General features: G+C 36.7%; 1 protein-coding gene across 1 annotated transcript; it reads left to right on the forward strand.

The window, feature by feature from the left end:
* Nucleotides 1–3,315: 3,315 nt before the first annotated feature.
* LOC125229494 lies at nt 3,316–7,685 on the forward strand. The gene is made up of 2 exons (XM_048134343.1): nt 3,316–4,716; nt 5,139–7,685. Exons 1-2 carry the CDS (start codon nt 3,334–3,336, stop codon nt 5,142–5,144), a joined length of 1,389 nt encoding a protein of 462 aa, XP_047990300.1. The 5' UTR covers nt 3,316–3,333; the 3' UTR covers nt 5,145–7,685.
* The last annotated feature ends 14,837 nt before the right edge of the window (nt 7,686–22,522 follow it).

A 22,522-nucleotide genomic window follows, 5' to 3' on the forward strand; every position in this document is an offset into this window, starting at 1 on the left:
TACCGAACAAAGAAAAACGTTAAGTTCAGCTCATTCGCATAGAAGTTGTGTCCAAGGCTTTGTTCGCTTAACCTACTTCGTAACGGCGCATATTAAATTAAACTAGGATAAAGATAACACGGGATGAGCATAGACTGGAACAGCGTGATACGTGGAGCTTGGGGGCAGGATTTAATCCTAAATATGTTGAGGATGTTGCTTCAAAGTGGTTTATTTTAATTTTATGAAGTGTAGTAGCGTTGAAACTACTGTGATTTTGAACGTGCGATGGATAATTTCTTTGGGTTCGTTTCGTCCATGAATTCCGGGTGCTCACTGAATGTACCTAGCATTAGACTAAGGCCTGATTTAGACGGAGTGCGAACTCGGATGCTATTTCAGTTAAATTGCGGGCTGTTGAGGTTACATACAATCTTGCACAGCCGTCAAATATCGCAATGTAATAAAACTCGTATGTGAGTTCTCTTTTTTTTTAAATTCCCTATCACGCCACTAACCTACATATTATGATTGAATATTGTTGGACCAATCTAATTCTGCATCGCTAATATAACGGCAAAATTTGGAAATCATAATAACCCGAAGGAAATATGACGTTTAACCTATTTCTCTCAAAATTGCTTAACCCATTATAACCCGAATTTTTTCAGGTCTCGGAGTGAAGTATTTAGGAAGGAATTTTAATTCATTTAATGCGTTATCATTTTTTTACATGTCCATATAAAATTGGGTGCCATATGGAACCGCTAAGATGTAACGGGTTAAGTCAAAGTTATTGCAGAATGATCTAAGATAGACTGTCTTAATATTTATTTATTTATTTAAACTTTATTGCACAAAATATACAAAAATGTACAAATGGCGGACTTAATGCCGAAAGGCATTCTCTACCATTAAAAATACCATTAAAGGGCCAAACAGAGATTCAATACAAATGGTGCAGAGAGAAAACAAAAAGGTGATTTACTAAGAAGAAAAGCAAACTATATATATACATATACAGCATATACTACACATACTTTTACATAAATAGATATTTATAATAAATATTTATGTTAACGCCCTACCACGACTCGCGGACCGGTTCCCCCGCCTCCAGCTCTCCCCGCGCGCCGCCCCCGCCGGCTGTCTCCACGCCGCGCACTGCGCCACGATTCCTCCAACGGCACTCGGCATAGGCGCGCGCGCACCGATCTATATAATTCTCATTGTAATTTAATCGCTAAAGTTTGATTAAAATTGTTAAAAGTTAATCGGTGTCGCCTACATTATTTCCGAACCTTCGTCATCAAGTTTCGAGCCGGATTCGGCATAAAGGAACCGTAAGGACGCCGTTTCGACGAGGTCAAGATAAATCAAGCAAATTGCAGCGCGCCCAGCCGATACTACGATCGCCATTTTATCTCAACACCGGAGTGAATCACCGCAAGCCAAGCAAACTACAACTACTAGAACAAACAGGAAAATAGTGAAGTTATCGACTCGCTCGAGTCGCCCGTCCGAGAAACAACACAATTATTTAAACAAAACCAAGAAAGGTGCCAAATACCAGGAAAAGGGTTTGCAACATTCATTTGTGAGTCGTTCCTATTTTATTTCTTAATGCGCAGGTATAGTCTTGCCTCAGTTTATTCATTTTATTGGGCAATTCTCTAAATTTCAATTAAATTCAACTGGCCTTTGTCAAAATTACGTTCCTGCTCCACGTCACCCCAAGTCTTAATCCGTTTACATCTAAGTCAATCATTAAGATTTATTCAATATTTCCTATAAATTTAATAGTTTCTATAGCAAGGATAACATTCCCGGTCATATTTTGGATATTTTTATGATATTTTCCTAAATTTAGTCTTAAACTAGTCACCACGTTTCAAGGTCTAATTAATTGCATTGCAACCATTGTGCCAATCGTGTGCCATCATTGCTAATTTTTAATATTTATTTAAAATATTTCAGAAATCCACGCGTTCATCCTCGCACGTTGCACGTATCCGAGCAGTGCCTTGGCCGCGGCTGCAGCGTGCTCGTGGACGCTTAGGCCATTGTTCCAGCTGCTTGCCTGCCTCTGCCACGCTATTGCCATTCGCAAACACGCTATTTGCAAATTTAAAATTTACGTATCGTTCTAAAAGTTTTCATATTTAAATTATAAAAAGTTTTAATTGTATTTCCTTTTATTGCAGCTAAATTCAAGGCTACTTTTTGCCAAAAATCTTGCACACAATTTCAAATTCTTATTGCATTTCTCGCACAATGGATTTAAAAAACTTAAAAAAAACACGTGCTTCTTACAAATCAAAGCTCACCATATTTAAATCTTATCTAGAGCCTCTTCTGTCTTGCACTACGCTAAATAGCTTGCAAATTCACGAATTAAATACTAGATTTAACAAAATCCAAGATATGTACAATGATTTCGACTCAGTTCAAACTGATATAGAAAACTTGACGGAAATTTCAGGTGACGAGTACACAGAACGGGAAACTTTCGAGACAAGCTACTTCGGGGCCATGGCTGCTGCGCAGGAACTGCTCAGCAGGCAGGCCGCGGCCGGTGCTGCCTCTGCGGCGCCTGAGGACAATCGGGTAACGGGTTCCAATATCGTTACTGCACTCACAGGTGGGCCAAATATTAAATTACCTACTATTCATTTACCTACCTTTTCTGGGCGCTATCAGGACTGGTTAGAATATCATGATACCTATAAATCTCTCATACACGACAACCAATCAATTCCTGTTATACATAAATTTCATTATTTGCGAAGTTCATTAAAGGACGGTGCTTCACTCGTAATTAAATCACTAGAATTCACGTCTGATAACTACACAGTCGCGTGGGACTTACTTTGTGAACGTTACACCAATGATAGAATATTGGTAAATAATCACTTAAATGCATTATTTAACATACACCCTGTGCTTCAAGAGTCTTCAAGGGCTTTGCGCAATACTATAGATTTAGTAAACAAAAATCTCAGGGCTTTGAAGACTCTTAACTTACCCACGGAGCACTGGGACATACTCATAATTCACATGGTAGCTAGCAAACTCGATTCAGCCACTCTGCGCGACTGGGAGACCGAGCGCAATGACATTAAACATCTACCAACACTAACAGAATTTACCACTTTCTTGAGAAACCGCGCAGATTTGCTAGAAACCATGGAAGAAGCACGAACACTAGACAAACCACGTAGACACAGTGACATTACCCATAATCGTCATAAAACATTTCTTATAAATCATACTCAAAATCAGACACAGTACAAATATAAATGTCCTGTCTGCAACAATAACCATTCAATCTATCAATGTACTAAATTCAAAACAATGCCAATTGAGTCGCGAATTACCAAAGTAAAACAATTGAACCTTTGCACAAATTGTTTGCGATCAGGACATGACGAGCAACGTTGCAGGCTGAGCTCATGCCGGCTTTGCACACAAAGACACAACACCATGTTACACATGAAACATGACATACATGCAAACAATAAGCCTTCCACATCCACACCTTCAAATGACTGTGTGGCACAATCAACACAAAAGGAGTGTACACAAGCACCACAGGCTACTAATAGCATTGCTTTATGCTCCACTCTGGGTAGTTCGAGTATACCCCTAGCTACAGCTGTCATAAACGTCAGCGACTGCGATGGCAACATGCACAAAGTCAGAGCTCTCTTGGACAACGCAAGCATATCGAGTTTCATAACGAAAGATCTTCAGTCAAAGCTAAAATTGCCTACCTATTCTACTAATATGTCAGTCTCAGTTCTAGAAAAGAAAAGGTCACGCATCACCGAACATTGTGATGTAGCCATTAAATCACGCACACAAGATTACACAACAGACGTTACTTGTTTCGTTGTCCAAGATATCACTGACATGATTCCATTCACTAAAATAAACTGTGACTCATTCACTATTCCCCCTCACATCCACCTAGCGGATCCGAATTTCCACGAGCCATCCGAGGTGCAGATGCTGCTGGGTGCACAACTCTTTTGGGAGTTGATGACATTCAATCACATAGCCCTGGGCAAGAATAAACCCATCTTAGTTGAAACAACACTCGGATGGCTTGTCGTAGGTTCTATACACACACAAAACTCTAAACAAAAGCAACCTTATACAGTCCACTGCAATCTAATAAACAACATTGAGCTTGACGCAAAACTAGACAAGTTCTTTGAACTAGAATCGGTTCCATCCACTCAACAAATCCACAATAAAGGTGAGAGTGAATGTGAACGCATATTCACACAAACAACAACACGCCACCCAGATGGTAAGTTTGTTGTCACAATACCCCTAAAGGAATCCCCTGAATGTTTGGGCGATTCAAAAACACAAGCATTACTCAGATTTCAAGCACTAGAGCGTAAATTCAAGCGCAACCCAGAATACAAACAAAAATACATTGAATTCATCGAAGAATACCTAAGGTTAGGTCACATGTCAGAAAACACTAACATACATACAAACGAAATTTCATATTTTCTGCCTCACTTTGCAATTTTGCGTGAGTCTAGTCTCACTTCACGCTTGCGCACTGTTTTTGACGGCTCTGCAGTTTCTAGCTCAGGAAAATCGTTTAATGACATACAACTCGTTGGGCCGACTGTACAGGATGACTTGCTGAGCATATTAATTCGATTCCGACAGCACAAGTTTGTAGTAACTTCAGATGTCCAGAAAATGTACAGACAAATCTATGTAACTGAAAACCAGCGAAGTCTACAACAAATCCTGTGGCGGCCAGACTCATCACAGCCAATAAAACAATACAAATTAAACACTGTCACATATGGCACATCCAGTGCCCCATATCTTGCCACTAGGTGTCTCGTACAATTAGGTCAAGAATGTGCAGACAAAACTGTAAGTGAAACAATCTTACATGATTTTTATGTTGATGATTTCATCTCGGGCAACGATGATAAAGACGCTTTGTTAGAAACGTGCAGAGGCGTCATAAAAACACTAGAAAGCGCACATTTTCACTTACGAAAATGGCGTTCAAACACACCAACACTACTAGATAACTTGGTTGCAGATAACAGCAGTGATGAACTATTTAAATTAGACAAAGAAGATAACTCAAAAACTTTAGGGTTACTTTGGTCATGCAAATCTGATGAACTGCTGTTCTCTGTAACTGACACTTTAAAACAAAAACCCATAAACAAACGTAGTATTTTATCCACCATTGCCACTATTTTTGATCCATTAGGACTTATAAACCCTTGTTTATTGCCAGCCAAGATAATTCTACAGTCGTTGTGGGCTAAAAACATTTCTTGGGAAAGCCAATTACCCGACGAAATAGAGAGCCAGTGGAACAATTTTGCTAAACAAATACCTGAAATAGTCCAAATTCGCATCCCGCGGAGAATATTATGTGATTTTTACGTCAAGGTCGAAATGCACGCTTTTAGCGATGCTAGTAACAAAGCTTATGCATCATGCATATATATACGCTCAATTTCCAATGCAGGAAAAGTAAATGTTCACCTAATACTAGCCAAAAGCAAAATTGCTCCACTGAAACAGAAATTAAGTACCCCACGATTGGAATTATTAGGAGGCCTTTTGTCAACCCAACTAGCAAAAAAAGTGAAAAATTCACTGCGCCTAACAATTGACTCACATCATTTTTGGTCTGATTCAACTATAGTTTTGTGCTGGATAAAAACATGTAAACATCAATTAAAACAATTCGTCCACAATAGGGTCACAGAAATAACTAACAACTCTAACCCCACTGATTGGCACTATGTACCCACAAACATGAATCCTGCCGACATAGGCAGCCGGGGTCAGAGTGCATCTAGCCTCAAGGATTCATCCTTGTGGTGGGAAGGACCGACCTTCCTCCACGAAACCGAAATACAATGGCCTACTCAGCCTCAAAACTTACCTTTGCACGATTTGCCTGAAGTCAAAACACATTGTCTTGTTTCAATTAAAGAACAACGTGAGGATAATTTCACTTCTAAATATTCAAACTTTTGTAAACTGCAAAGAATTATAGCATACATGAATAGATTCGTTCATAACTGTAGAAATGAAACAAGTAAAAGCACTGGCCCATTAAAAGTGTCTGAACTAAATTTAGCTTTACAAATGTTATGTCACCAAGTGCAGGCTGACAAATTCGCTGAGCAACTCTCGCGTTTGCAAAAGAAATGCCCGCTCTCTCCTAAAGACACACTTTTGAAATATAACCCATTCGTAGATGATTTTGGGATTATGCGAGTAGGCGGTAGACTTGTAAATTCATATTACGATTATAACACAAAACACCCTATTCTATTACATGCATCACATCACATCACTAAAATATTGGTACACTACTACCATCGAATGTTGTTGCACACTGGACCGCAGCTGATGCTAACAACATTACGCCACAGGTATTGGATAATTAACGGCCGTAACCTTTGCAGAAAAACCTCACAAAGCTGCATTACATGTTTAAGATATGCAGGGAAAACTCATCAACCTATTATGGGAAACTTGCCACTGCAAAGGGTACAGTCTGAATATGTATTTGCTAACACATCTTGCGACTACGCTGGGCCGATCCTGATAGCGAGCAAAAAGGGTCGTGGTTGTCAATTAAAAAAATCATACATAGTGGTTTTTGTCTGCTTAGCAGTGAGGGCGGTACACTTGGAGCTCGTCACTGATTTGACCGCAATGGGCTTTATTGCCGCTCTAAACAGATTCATAGCCCGCAGAGGCAAACCAGCCACCATTTTGTCAGATAATGGTACTTGCTTCGTAGGGGCTTGCAACGAATTAGCAAAGTTCCTCAAAAATAATTCTGATGAAATAACATCATATTCAGCTGCTAAGGAAATAGAATTTAAATTTTGTCCTGCTTATAGCCCGCATTTTAATGGTTTGGCAGAGGGAGCCGTAAAGCAGGTAAAATATCATTTAAAACGAGTTACCTCAATGGCCCACTTAGATTATGAAGAAATGGTAACATTTTTGGTTCAATGTGAAGCTTTGCTTAATTCTAGACCTTTGACCCCAATTTCATCTGATCCGTCAGATCTCACTCCTCTCACCCCTGCGCATTTTTTGATAGGTCGAACTCTCACAATGACACCTGCTCCCTTGGTGGAAGATTCGCCGATCCACACCCTTGCAAGATACAAAAGAATAGAAGCGCTCAAAGCGCATTTTTGGAATCGCTATTATAAAGAATATATTTCAGAACTGCAGATCCGAAACAAATGGCGCAGGGACGGAGGCCAGCTGAAGCTCGGTGAGATGGTCCTCATCAAGGACGACCGCTTGCCGCCCAGCAGGTGGCTACTCGGACGAGTCGCCGCTGTCTACCCGGGCGACGACGGAGTCAGCCGCGTCGCTGACGTTACCACCACCACAGGGACGCTGAGACGAGCCTACAACCGGCTCTGCCCGCTCCCATTCACTTTGGACCAGGACGGTCCAAGGGGGCCAGCTTGTTAACGCCCTACCACGACTCGCGGACCGGTTCCCCCGCCTCCAGCTCTCCCCGCGCGCCGCCCCCGCCGGCTGTCTCCACGCCGCGCACTGCGCCACGATTCCTCCAACGGCACTCGGCATAGGCGCGCGCGCACCGATCTATATAATTCTCATTGTAATTTAATCGCTAAAGTTTGATTAAAATTGTTAAAAGTTAATCGGTGTCGCCTACATTATTTCCGAACCTTCGTCATCAATTTATATATTACATATAATACATACAATGAAATACATATAATATTGATGGATATTATTCGAATTCTTGTTTTAGCAAGTGCTTGCGTAACAAACGCTTAAATGAAAACTTACTTGGAGCTTGTCTGATATTCAAAGGGAGTGAATTCCAAAGGCGACTAGCCTGAACGCCTAATATTATGTTTCATAGACTAAAACTAATCAAGATAGGTATAAAAGTTCAGTACGATTAAAGCAATGTACGAGCGTATGTTTAAATAGCAAAATTAACTGCTCACTTAATCTTACGGAGATAAGCAATAGCGGCTGTGACGTGAGGTGTTAAATTAACGTCTGAGCAGTATTGCCAGATGGCATTCATTTAGGTCTGTAGGGAGATATAAAAAGGCAGTTTTCATAGACCGAGGCCCTACAGATTTATTTTTTAATGCTTTACCAATTTGATAACTTCATTGGCCTTTGACATCAATTATATGATGTATTAAGCAGCGTCCGTAAGATTGCGGCACTTACGCAAATGACTGGTAAGTCCGATGCGAGAGCGGCAGCTGCGGCCGCACAACTGGCAGGAGAATATCATGCCATGTGACGAAGGTGGGAAATCAGCGCGCTGGTGTCTCAGTTCTCGCCTAGTGTGAAGGAGGTTGAACCATGCTTCATGTGAGCAGCAACTCCGTGGCCCAAGGTCTTCCTCCAGTGGTCGCGGTCTTCATCCTCCTTTTCCCAAGCGTTGGGATCAATCCGGAAGGATTGGTAACTTATATGTCACGTTTTTAAATAAAAGGTACCACTTTATCATTAGCCATAAGGACATAATTAGATTTCGTATTTATACGATTTATTTGTTAGAGCGTCGTTATGTTTACGGCAACATTGTGCCGTATCTGCTGACTGAAAACAGCATTTAGGTCTTCGTGAGTAGAAAAGGGCACTAATCTTACACTTGTGTTGACTCGCGATTTCAGCATTGGTCCCATAATAAAATGTATTTATTATGACCTCAAAAGTCACTTTGCAGAGATTATTGCTCGTTCTTTTTAAATTTTCACCCTGTAAAAAAGGCGTGTAGTTAATTCAACAAGGCGTCGTTTTGTCCCAGTTGTAATCAAATCAAATCTGAATCAACTAAACGCAACTCAGTTCGAAAATTCCCGATTTGTTGATTGTCTTTTCTACACACGAAAGGCGTTCCCTAAACAGTCACGATACAAACCACCCCCATGTTTGAACACTTAAATTGGTTCGCCTCTTTACATGCTCGTCTAATGAATAAGGAATGATGCGTGCTACGCGAAATTTTAGCTAAAACTAACCGTCAATTGTTTTTAAACTCTATTCATAGTTACTAAGGTTCAAGAAATGATTTGTGGTCTGTTCAGCCTTTAAGCCAGCCTAACTTAAATGACAATCGTTGACGGTACGTCGCGATAGAAAAGCAGTTTGCCTCTTTCGTGCCATTACAGAAAAGCGATAGTTAGATCTAGTTACAAGGCGTAGCATTGTGTCGTTGGCTAGGCGCCCAGTGTATACAGAATGCACAACTAAATTATGTAGAGTTGTTAGCAACGTAAACAAAAATCAATTAATTTAGAGGTTGGCTGTTGATAGTACTAAAACATTTGTTGTGAGCTTTTTGGTTAGGTAATTTATATTGTTCATGTATGTCGTACGAGCTTTAATAATATCATCAAATTGCTGCTAAATTGGTAAGTTAATTTGATATTGCAATACAGCGCGTAAACGTAATAAGGGCGATAAATGAAACCAGGCGTATAATTCAATATTGTTATCATTAATTAAGAGGTGTTTTTGATTTACTCTTAATTTTCGCCCCATAATGAATTTTTGAAAAAAATCTCAGCAGCAATGTATTGTAAACGTGGTTGCGATGACAATCAATGACAACTATCAACGAGCGTTTAACGGGAGTGTGTTTGCATTACGTTGCGGGCCGAATTAATTTGTATGGATAAAAAAAATATTTCAATTTTAAGTAAAAGTTATCTAATTACATTTTATACGTCCTATACCTACTCACCACCGTTAAGAGGTTCGCCCGTATTAGGTTTACACCCTGTATATTTTCGATAACGTCACATAATTTTTTTACAAGCTTTTATTCAACTTGCCTTGTTAGTATGTTAGTATTGTTAGTGTGCGTCAAAACATAGAAGTTAAATTTGACCCACTTCCCGGTTTACGATTGAGCTGAAATTTTGCACGCAAATGTAAATCACGTGACAATGCAATATTATGGTATCATGGAGCTGATCTGATGATGGAGCAGAAAGGTGGTCATAGGAACTCTGTCATGAAACGTCGTACCCCATCGAGTAAGGGGTTTTTAGAAACGTCTCGGAGAGCAGTAGATGACTGTTGAAAGAAAGGTACAGTCGGCGATAAAAGCTTGTGTCAAATATGAAATTAACTTAAAATAACAATCTTTTAATTTCACAGACCATAGATTAAAGAAAGAAGAAGTTTATATGGCTTTCCGTTTGCTCATGGGCGTGGGCGTATAGTATTCTTAGCTAATTATTACCCCAATCAGTACATAGATCAATTGCTAGGATTACCCGGCGAGGGTTTACGAGTAAGCCGGAGGCTGAAACAGTAATCTCTACGGCGCGTGAGCTTCCCCAATTTGCTACCAAACCCTGAGCACAGATCACCTCGACTACTAGACAAAGCATTCAAAAATACCCCAGTGGTGGTCAAACTTTTTTTAAATTATGAATGGGCTTACTCTTGACCACAGACTAGCCAAAAGCAAAGACGTGGCCTACGATGGAGTGAGTTCGCGCAGATGTATAAGTAGATGCCTGTTCACCCTTGATTTGGAGCCAAAATATGAACAAATTTAGAGGCGGTCCAGATTTACACCAAAAATGCATTTTTTACTTCAGTGCTTGCCATATCATATGATATTATGAAGGACCGGTGGTGGGCCAGATATGGCCCGCGGTGCACCAGCTGCAGTCCCAACACTACATGCACTTCACATTATTTGTGATTCATTTGCTTCACAAATCGTGGTACCCATTATACTAGTAGAATAGGCTAGTTTCCTATACTTAAAATAAAATATTTTATGCAGTGCACGAAATAAATCACCACATAATTAGAAGAAAAATATGGACTGTAGTTATGTTTAAACATAATTTATTTTTCATAAGTCAAAGGGAAATATATAAAGTAAATGAATTGACCGTGACGTCACTCTTCAGTATTTCATAGTAATTCCATATTAACAAATCGTTTTGACAGTTCTTAAAAAGAAGCTGATTTGACTTGTAGGAAACTAGCCTATAAGTATTGACACTATTGACATATATATATGTCTGGTGACTTGTCTAAACGTTCTTAATAATGCGGTGTCTGGTGTAGACTGTGACCCCGAGGAATACAATTAATGTTAGATCTAGTTTCAGGTGCTTTATAGAGGGTAGGATATGATCTCTGGGTTACAATGTATTGTAACCTCCATATAATCGGAACTAGTTGTTTAGTTTAGTTTATTCATTTGGCCCATCAATAGAAATACAAAAAAAACCGGCCAAGAGCGTGTCGGGCCACGCTCAGTGTAGGGTTCCGATAGTTTTCCGTATTTTTCTCAAAAACTACTCAACCTATCAAGTTCAAAACAATTTTCCTAGAAAGTCTTTATAAAGTTCTACTTTTGTGATTTTTTCATATTTTTTAAACATAGGTATTAGGGTGGAGCGAAAAAACACTTTTCTGGAATTAGCAAACCTAATAGTTGTCAATCAATGCCCCTTAGTCTATGAAGCCTTTGTGCAAATTTTCAGCTTTTTAAATTAACATCTTCTGCCTCCGCATTAGGTTTGAAATTTTGAAAATCTCATAAAAACCTGAAAATTCAACTTTTAGATAAAAAATTTTTTTTGGCAGTATTATGTTCAGTATACATTATTGATACATATTATTACAAGAAACTGCCAAAAATTGCGAAAATAGCGTTAAAAATCGGCTATTTTGGCGAATGTACTGAAACTAGACAAACTTTGGCGATTCTTGACGCTATTTTCGCAACTTTTTGTAGTTTCTCATAATGATATGTATCAACAACATATACTAAACATAATACTGCCGAAATTTTTTTTTATCTGAAAGTTGAATTTTTAGGTTTGTATGAGATTTTCAAAATTTCAACCCTAATGCGGAGGCAGAAGATGTTGATTTAAAAAGCTGAAAATTTGCACAAAGGCTTCATAGACTAAGGGGCATTGATTGATAACTATTAGGTTTGCTAATTCCAGAAAAGTGTTTTTTCGCTCCACCCTAATAGGTATGGTTCAAAAGTTAGAGGGGGAGGGAGGACGCATTTTTTTTTCATTTATATAATATTATCATTCCGAAAATATGAGATTATCCGCGGACGGACGGACGGACGGACGGACTGACAGACATGGCGAAACTATAAGGGTTCCTAGTTGACTACGGAACCCTAAAAAGAAATGCATAACATAAGGAACCATAAACATAGCCAATATGCAGCTGATGTCCACAAACATATGTGAAAACTGCTTTAAGCATTGGCAACGTGAGTGGCAGAGTGGCACTGATTGTCATAGATACAAGTCATTCGTCTAGTAGTGGCATTTAGAACTATCTTGATGCCATATAATTGAATATGAAAAAACCGAGAAAATAAGGGTACCTAGGGGTAGCAACACTAGCAATAGTCGTGCACGTAGAGAATTGTCGTAGAAGATGTAGTTTTTATGTATAATTTTACAATCACAAATTCTTTTTAGCATAATATATATAGGCATAATTAACGTTTCGCATAATCTGTTATGGCATAGTATAGTTACGCATAATTTGTCTAGGCATAATTTGTATAGGCTTTTGTTTGTCCGAATATATTTAGTGCATAAAGGTTATTCGTCGAATGGTTTTGCATGCATAAATTATTTGTGCTTAACATTGTTTAGTCGAAATTTACAACGCAGAATTTTTATCATCGGTAATACTACTATATTGATGTTGCAGTTCTAACCTACCCTAACCGACATTCTTGACAAAATGTTGTATTTGTCGAGGTCGCACTTCTAACCTAACCTAACCGACTCTTCTGATAGCATTTAGTCTGGGTGGTTATTCTGATTTTAAGAAATATGCCAAATACAATTATGCGAATCAATTTTATTCATAAAAACAATCGGCGTAAACAGTATTATGCGAACTTATTTTCGGACAAATTATAGTTAGTATTATTTTAGATTATGACAAATAACTTTTCTGTCAAATTAACATTCGTCGAAAATCGATTATGCGAAGTCTGTTATGTGAAATTTTGGACCATTCTTTTGGACAATTAAAGGTATGACAAATAGAGGGAACCCAGTTTTTATATGTATGTTTATACTTTTCTTTATGAATGTGTTCATTTCGGTTAGTTGTCCATATATTTTCTATAAGTCAGCTGTTCGGTTTTTGCTCTCTCTTTAGCTATCCTTGTTATGTTCACACATTGTCCACATCCTATGACGCGAATAAAGACTTATAGAGGTTTTATAAAAATAAAAATACTGGTAGCTTGAAATCACAAGGTCTAAAGAGACATTATACTTTCACCATTCAACGTACATAGACAAGGTACAATATTAGTATAGTTAAGCAAAGTTAGGCAGTATCGTAACTAAATTATCTGTATCAAACCCCAAACACCAATCGAGGTGGAACTTAGCCACACCAACTAATGCAAGTTAAGAATAAAGTTCGACATTAAGTCTAGTCTAATCCCTAAACTCGAGTCACTTGGCTCCAAGTTGGTTTCGGAGACTTTAAGGGCAATGCACACTGTCAGTAATTCAGTATTGAAAGCAGTTTTACTGATACCCTGATCCCATTTTTAGGGTTCCGTAGTCAACTAGGAACCCTTATAGTTTCGCCATGTCTGTCCGTCCGTCCGTCAGTGACCGTTAGCACTAGAAAGCTGAAATTTAGTAACAATATGTATATCAATCACTGCAAAAAAGTGGTAAAATAAAAAGTGGAAAAAATGTTTTATTAGGGTACCCCCCCCCCCTACACGTAAAGTGGGGAGTGAAACAATTAAAAAAGTAAAACTCTATAAAGACTTTCTAGCAAAATTATTTTGAACTTGATAGGTCGAAAAGTTTTTGAAAAAAATACGAAATACTACGGAACCCTACACTGAGCGTGGACCGGTTTTTAATTTCGAAAGCGCGATTTCAACGTTCGAAAGTCTGTTGAAAACGACGATGCTATTTTGGAAAAGGAGGACTAGTATTTTTTGTCTAGTAGTAATGACCGCTCGTTTTCGATTCTATTGGTAGAATTTCAATCGCTAGTCATAGCTGGGCACCGTTAATCAAATAGTTAACTTCGATAATCGTTAATCCGTTACTTAAAAAGTTAACTTCGTTAATCGTTAAAGCGATACATTTCGGTAGATTTAACGGAAGTTAAAGTTAATCGATAATCCGTTAACACGTCATAAAAATAGGACTCCACTGTAGGTATTATGTATTTCTATTTACTAAGTATCCACCAAAAACCATTAAAACCTGTGACGCCAATCGGTAAAAAACCGAAATGTAATAATTTCGGTCTCTTCGGGCGTGTACCGCCGTTGGTTGGCTAAATCCTAGGTTTTACTTCGGATTGGTAATTATTGGGTCATTCATGCGGTCGCGATCGTGGTGCGTCGGTTCTTCAGATTGAGATTTGAGATGACAACTCGATGCCTTGGGCCACGATAACTTGGTAGAGTAATCTAAGGCCCGCGCCGGACTCTAACTCGTCAATGCGTCGGTTGCGCGATATGTCTGTCATGCCTGATGATTGCACTCTATTCCCAGGTTAGTAATCGATCTAGCACGCCTAATAAGAGTTAGAAGATCTCAAATAAGTGATCCAAAGTCGCTAATTGGTCTTTAGACTGTTTATAACCGACGGATCTGCTTTTACCGATAAAACCTAGGTTTTGCCGTACTACGGGCTTTTACAGTAGCAGTAAGAACGTGGTTTTCGCGGCGCAGCGAGCCGCTTGGGGTGCTGGATTAACGATTAACGGACTCTATGAAATTTAACGGAAGTTAACGAGTCCGTTAACATTTTTAAAGTTAACTTAAAAGTTAATCCGTTAATCGAAATGTTAACTTCGTTAATTAACGATTAACGGATTAACGAGTTAATGCCCAGCTATGTCGCTAGTAGTGAATACATTATTAAATGATATTCACGCAATCATATACAGACATTCCAATATCGGTCATGAGGCTCATGAGCAATCAAACATGTGTTAGGCAGATTTTCTTTTTAATAAGTGCTGTAATGATACCTAAGATACCAAATTATTCTTAAAATCGGGACTTAATCGCGTATGACTACATATTAAAATCAGTGCCTAACATACCTATAACGAAAACACGCATCGAATAGAAGGTACTTAACTACTTATTCAATCTCAAATTAAAATTTTGACTTTAATAGACTATTGACAGTACGTAATGTCATTAAATATTGACGGTCTGATGGGAACATAATAAGTGCCGTATAGTTTCAGGATCATACAAAGCCAAGTCAGTTCGTGCGAGTCGATACGAAGTCTTTAGAGATATTCATATTCATATTCATATTCATATTCTTTATTATATTTATAATATAACATGTCACATAATAAACATTATACAATTTAGTTATTAACTGTAAATGGGTTAATAGATAAGGCTGAGGTCAGAGGTGTCGGAGCAAAGATTAGGAGCATGCTCTAATTGGTATTCAGGATTTAGTGTCTCACGATATTTATTAACAATGTGCTGAGTCTATTACTAAGTGCTTTATTATATTGAAATATAATTACTATCATAAATTCAAACGCTCAGTTTACAATACGTGGTTCAAATTATAACTTTGATATACGTCAAATATTTGATATACCTAGATAGGATATGGATTAGATAGAATATGGATTGGATAACATAATATGTAAGTGGCAAAAATGTTTGACCTAACATTTGAAATAAGTTCCAAACCGGCAAATATTTTTTGAAGGTAATTTTTGCGACTCGATAGGCAACACTATGAAAAGTTGTATTTTTGAAAATAATACTCGAAATCATCTGGTTCCGACTTTGACTAAGTATTATCTAAAATAAATGTAGTGATACCTCTTTCAAATAGACCCAGTGCGGTTATCTAGTACTTGTAATCTAAATCAGAAAAATAACACATTAAAAATGACGTACCTACATACTCGTAACTATCAAACTATGCTTTTATATATAATTTTGAAGCACACAACAAAATAGCTATCAGCAAACTAACACACACATGGCCTCTACATAGCCATTAGATTTTTCAACAAAATTACATGCACACACGAGACAAATGGATGTTGAATTTTAAATGATTGTATTAGGGCTGTACAAACAATCGGTGCTGGACGCTGCCCTCTTTGTATGGTAATAGCATTTGTTTCATCGGACAGCCAGGGCTGCCACTGAATGTGGACTAGATAAATATAATGTTTGTATTAATGTTAATTCTTGCGACTCAATTTTGAAGTAGATATCTTTAACCGATTGAGCTAAAACTTTGCACACATAAACATTTAAATCACGTGACAATACAATTTTATGGTAGGTATTATGTAGCTGATCTAATGATGGAGCAGAAAACTTTACAATGAAATATCGTATCCCCATCGAGAAAGGGGTCTTCAAAAACGTCTCGGAGAGCAGTATATGACTGTTGAAAGAAAAGTACAGTCGGCGATAAAAGCTTGTGCCAAAAATTAGTTTTTTGCATAAAAACTTAATATAAGTATAGGTACATAAAAATGAGTGGATTAGCAAGCAGGTAGGTACAAGTAAGCTCATTAGAGAGAGAGTGTTTGATCTTTTTACTCATTGTCATAGGCGTTTTTGCAAGATTATGTGGAATAGACATATTTTAATAAGAAAGATAGTACCTTCTTGAAGATGAGTGCACTTTTGCGAGATAATTCGTCTGGCTTTTTGCTCATTTTCACAGACGTTTTTGCGAGTTGATAGTGTTCATTACATTTTATTAATAAACATTGATTATTGTATCAAAAGGACATATTATGTGAAGAACAGACACCCTTCTCTGAAATCGAAGTATTATTATTAAGGCAACGAAATGCTTGTTTTAGATATGCATTACTTCTAACCAATACGTGTATTGTATAGGTACAACTAGCAGATGTCATGGCATATGCATGTTGATCAAACATAATGATAAAAAAACAGTACCCATGATATTATTTGGAAATTGCAATTTCCACTAAGTGCCCCGAAGGGAACGAACATTTTGGAACATTTATTTAGATGGTGCTCTTCATAAAGAGCACTCAAAACCTTGAGTAGAATGAAATGAATGAATGATCCAGGATTTGTGCGAATCAGGTTTTGAACAACCTTTTGTGTAAACTCCCAATAATTAATTTTACATTTATATACAAAAAAAAATATGTTTTAATCGGCACCGAAAATTATTTCATGGAAATACTATAAACCATTTTGGACATAAGAATAATAATGCTATACTATATTACAAATATCATATTATTTGACTTCGTGTGCCAACCCTGGTAATGAGAACACGCAGACACTATGCGGGTCGGTGTTTTTATTCATACAGTCGGGGGCAACCCTGGCTATTGTAGCTCCTTATTTGTGAGCAAGCCTTTGCATACTACTGGACGATAAAGTGTTTACTCTGCTGTGTTTATTTATGTGATTAAGTTGGTAATGCTGGTTGGTGTAGGTATACGTACAGTGTTTTGGAAATTCTCAGTGCGACTGCGTATAAGCAAGGAAGTATATACCGGGACTGACAAAGCTCATACGAAAAAGTGTAGTTTGTAGGCATCATCAATTCATCAGTGTTATTTTATTATGATTGTATTTAAACTTGGCACGCGAATTCGAGTCCAAAAAATCTACTACGATGTTGCCACTGCAAGAAAATGTATGTAGAATAGTATAATTTTTTTTTATAAAAGCAAACGCAAAGATACTTTATTTGTTGATAATTTGAGTCCTTTGAATTAAATATTTAATAGTATTTTATTATTTAGATAAATACTAGGACGCCCGAATAAAAACAACATTTTCCATGATTTTTAGTTGCAAAGTTGGTGCTTTATTTTACGGGATAGAAGAAACTCCGATATTGTGATCATTTTTAGGGTTCCGTAGTCAACTAGGAACCCTTATAGTTTCGCCATGTCTGTCTGTCCGTCCGTCCGTCCGTCCGTCCGTCCGTCCGTCCGCGGATAATCTCAGTAACCGTAAGTACTAGAAAGCTGAAATTTGGTACCAATATGTATGTCAATCACGCCAACAAAGTGCAAAAATAAAAAATGGAAAAAAATGTTTTCTTAGGGTACCCCCCCTACATGTAGAGTGGGGGCTGATATTTTTTTTCATTTCAACCCCAACATGTGATATATTGTTGGATAGGTATTTAAAAATGAATAAGGGTTTACTAAGATCGTTTTTTGATAATATTAATATTTTCGGAAATAATCGCTCCTAAAGGAAAAAAAAAGTGCGTCCCCCCCTCTAACTTTTGAACCATATGTTTAAAAAATATGAAAAAAAAAAACACAAAAGTAGAACTTTATAAAGACTTTCTAGGAAAATTGTTTTGAACTTGATAGGTTCAGTAGTTTTTGAGAAAAATACTGAAAACTACGGAACCCTACAGTGAGCGTGGCCCGACACGCTCTTGGCCGGTTTTTTTTTAAATACACTTAGCTTAGCAACGAAATAGTGTACATCACGCGTTATGGTTGTCATAGCCGCCATTTTTTTGTGGATGCAGCCATGGCACCGGCCTGGTTTGTCACTTTCTGAATGTTCGAATGTTTTATTTTGTTCCGTGGCGATTTCTGCCTTGTTGAGTTTTTGTGTTTAGTTAAGTTTTTGTTTCCAGTTGAGTTATCGTGTGCCTAATTTAATACACATGGGCAGAAATTGCACCGGTCTGAAAAATGTCATCTTAAAAAGTGCAAAAATTTGTGATTTATTCATTCAATGTCTATTGTTAGTTTAAAACAAAGAAAAACACAACATGATGGCAACACCAGTAGTGAAATATGTACCTTCTATTGTTGAATAATAAGTATGATTTTGTATTTGGAGTTTCTTACCTGCTAAATAAAGCATTGACAGTTATGACATTGCTGCGCGTGCAAAATTCGCTATGTGATTTTTAACGATTTTTTTAACGTTTTCAATGCCATTTTAAACCTTATTTCTAAATACATATGCTCCAAAAACAGCGTCGAGCTCATTTCAGTATTACAGGTTTTATCAAAAGTAGGTATGTGATGCCCATACATTGAATGTTCTTCCTATAATCGCTAACTGCAATAAATCACATAACTACATTATCTTCTTATAACAGCAGTTTTGGAATTGCGCCTGCTATGTGAATTATGACACATAGCTACATTTTCGGAAATATTGTATAAAAAGATGTGTTAGATGTTTGTGCCCGATTTGTACAATCTCATACATAGCGATAATTTTGTACTATTTGTAAAAATCGTGAATGTTTCCAGATCGTGTGTTTTGCGTCACATAGCAGGCTTTTCTTATAAAAATCTAGCCTACTCTCTTAAAACTTGTTTAAATGGTGTATGCTAGGTGGGTTTGTAGTCCAGTATAACCTCTAGTTAATTTTTAATATTTTTGTTAAAAATAAATCATTTCAAATTGATTTTTCAGATTAACTGTCAGAAATTTATTAGTGTTTAGTATACTGACAAATTTCGTGTAGGGTTCAGTGCGTGTAAACGTATATTACAAATTATCTAAATAAGATAAAGTTATGCTAAGTAACTCAAAAAAATAGCAAGTGATTTAACATTGCCTTAAAGTGGTAAGACATCGTTTTGTATGAATTTTGTGTGATAAGATCTATCTATCCTTTCTAGAAACATTTTAAAATAAATTAATGAAAATGAAATGTTTAATAAATGAAAAAAAAAAATCTGATTTGAGAAATCACATAAAGTTTTGAATGACAAAGATTTTTTATCTTTTTCGGATCAAAAGGGAAAAATGGAACCCTTATACAATTATGTACTTTCTTGTCAATCCGTTTATCTATTTGTCAATATTCTTTCGGAAAAACCCTATACTCAAGTGTACTGTACCGTTCCTTGAAGCTGTAAAAAAACCTTATTTCTAAGTAAATACAACATAGGTTAATTGAGTTGAAACAAATCTACACTCTCAAGGAAGTCAAAATTAATAGGGTACTTCCGGTTGACCTAAACTATGAAATTTGGAAAATAAATCGTATTACACCATACATCAGTACATGGTTATTAATATAGTTGTGAGAAAAAAAATTTGTAAAATATACACGTTACCTTCGGTGTTCGAGCCAGACTAGCACTATCCGGTTTTTCAAGTTAAACATGCATAATGAAAACTTATTCAATACATAAATGTTTACCACATTGAGCAACTTTGTAACTGAAATAACCTCCATTCATAAAAATTAATGGAATAAATATATTATTATAGTTGTAATAAATTGATAGTAATATATTAATTTGATCGAGTTTTTTATTATGGTATTGTGTATTAGGCGTATAGTATTAAATCGTGGTTTTTCTGAAATAATTTATTCGAAAATGAATTGATACATTACAAATAAACAACAACACAGTTAATTCAAATCATATGATTAAATAACCATGTGACGATAAAGTGCACAAATTGTTTATTGTTTCTTAAGAATAAAATCTAGTTAAGTGATTGTAAGACACATACCGGTTATTTAAGACTCAAATTATAATCGCTATGTAACATATTTATGAAAAAATATTTTTTAACATTATATTAACTGAAATATAATTTCAAGTTATTTCTTAATGTATGCAAAAGTGAAAATACTTATGCCATAAAAATATTGATTTACTTATGTTCAATAATTGCCGAAATAAACAGTTTTTTGTGTCTCCTGTAAAGTAGGTTAAAACACATAGCGAAATTTGCACGCGCAGCGACGATTCTCTGGTATCAGGGAAGAATAAACCGCTTTCCGAACAGGCAAGTTATAAATAAGTATAAGTACTTAGATTTTATATTAAGTTTGATTGAAGCAGAAAATAAAACACGTCGGGTGCAAGCATGTATTTATTCGGATTTCGGAATGCCTCTTTAAAGCAGCCAGTAGCAGCAACCGTAGCTTATAATCGATACAGATATAAATTAATATGAACAAACTTTAAGTAGGTACCCAAAATATGTTTGAATTCTTGAACAACGGGAAAAACTATCGACATGTTCGTGATACACGTCGATATTTCGATTTGTTGTATACAATTTTTCTGCTAAAACACATATACGTATCGTGTTCAAACGTTGACTTCAGTTGAATTCAATTCAACAATTACGGAGCACGAGTGTTTGACGCTTCAGAAAACTTTACTCGATAGTAATAAATATAACAAACATACATACATATAATCACGCCTGTATCCCATAAAGGGGTAGGCAGAGCACATGAACTACTAAGTTTCAGTACCACTCTTGGCAAAAAGGGGTTGAAAGAAATCCAAATTGTGACATTGCAGTGACAGGTTGCCAGCCTCTCGCCTAAGCCACAATTTAAAGAATAGAATCCTGAACTTGCGAGTTTTTTGACACACGAGAAGTAATTTGCACCCGAGTGTAACACAAAACTTTTCCCCTCACTATAGCGAGGAAACTACAACGCAAAAAATGCGTTTATCACTGCTTCGAGTAGTTCCACAGGTGGTAAATCATGTTTATTACTAGATTCACCTACTTTTATCAATTTTAAAATAGATAATTTGACTTTATTCAAGGTCAAATTACTTTACCTACTAGTGGATAAAATGCATTTTTACCCGCTGGTATTAAAGGACAAAACACGTGTTTCTGAGCTAGTGAGGGGAAAATTACATTAATTGTTTGGGGAGAATGAACAACGCCTCCAAACGTCTGATTATTTTCCAATTTATTTATACGTATAAAGTATCTTTCATAATATTTACGATGCCGACTAACGTAGGTATTCTTAAAAGTCATAATCGGGTCGGTTATGCAATTACAATTAATTATAAAACGACCAAGTAAATTAATCGAATTGAATCCAGACACGTAACAAATTAATCATGCCTGATAATATTTGATATGATTTAGAAGGTCGTATCGGTTACGTGAGCTGGTTTCTTGATAATTCTAACTTCATTTTGGTATTAATAGTGTGAGAATAAGATTGGGTATTCATGAAATTTTATTAGAAATTTCATATATTTTAAATTACGTAATTATAGTTACACTAGCTTTTGCCCGCGGCTTCGCTCGCGTTACATTCGAAAATTATGGAATGCTCCATACAAACTTCCACCACTCATTTTAGGGAAGTAGAGGTTAGAGACAAAAAGTAGCCTATGTCACTCTCCATCCCTTCAACTATCTCTACAAAAAATCACGTCAATTCGTCGCTCCGTTTTGCCGTGAAAGACGGACAAACAAACAGACACACACACTTTTCTATTTATAATTATGGTATGGATATTTAGTATAAAATATGAATTAGAATCTTATCGTATTGCTGAACTAATAGGTAGCCTAAAATTTTCCTAGGTAATTTTATGTTCAGTTTGCATCAATATCTTCTCATCTTATGAAATGAACAAAATGTCGCAATAATTTGCAAATACTGAAAATTTTACATTTCATCGCGAATAATTTTATTAAACCATTAACAAAAAATAAAACCGCCTTCAAAA

The sequence above is a fragment of the Leguminivora glycinivorella genome, chromosome 9 (genome assembly GCF_023078275.1).
Source record: "Leguminivora glycinivorella isolate SPB_JAAS2020 chromosome 9, LegGlyc_1.1, whole genome shotgun sequence".
NCBI classification, from domain to species: domain Eukaryota; kingdom Metazoa; phylum Arthropoda; class Insecta; order Lepidoptera; family Tortricidae; genus Leguminivora; species Leguminivora glycinivorella.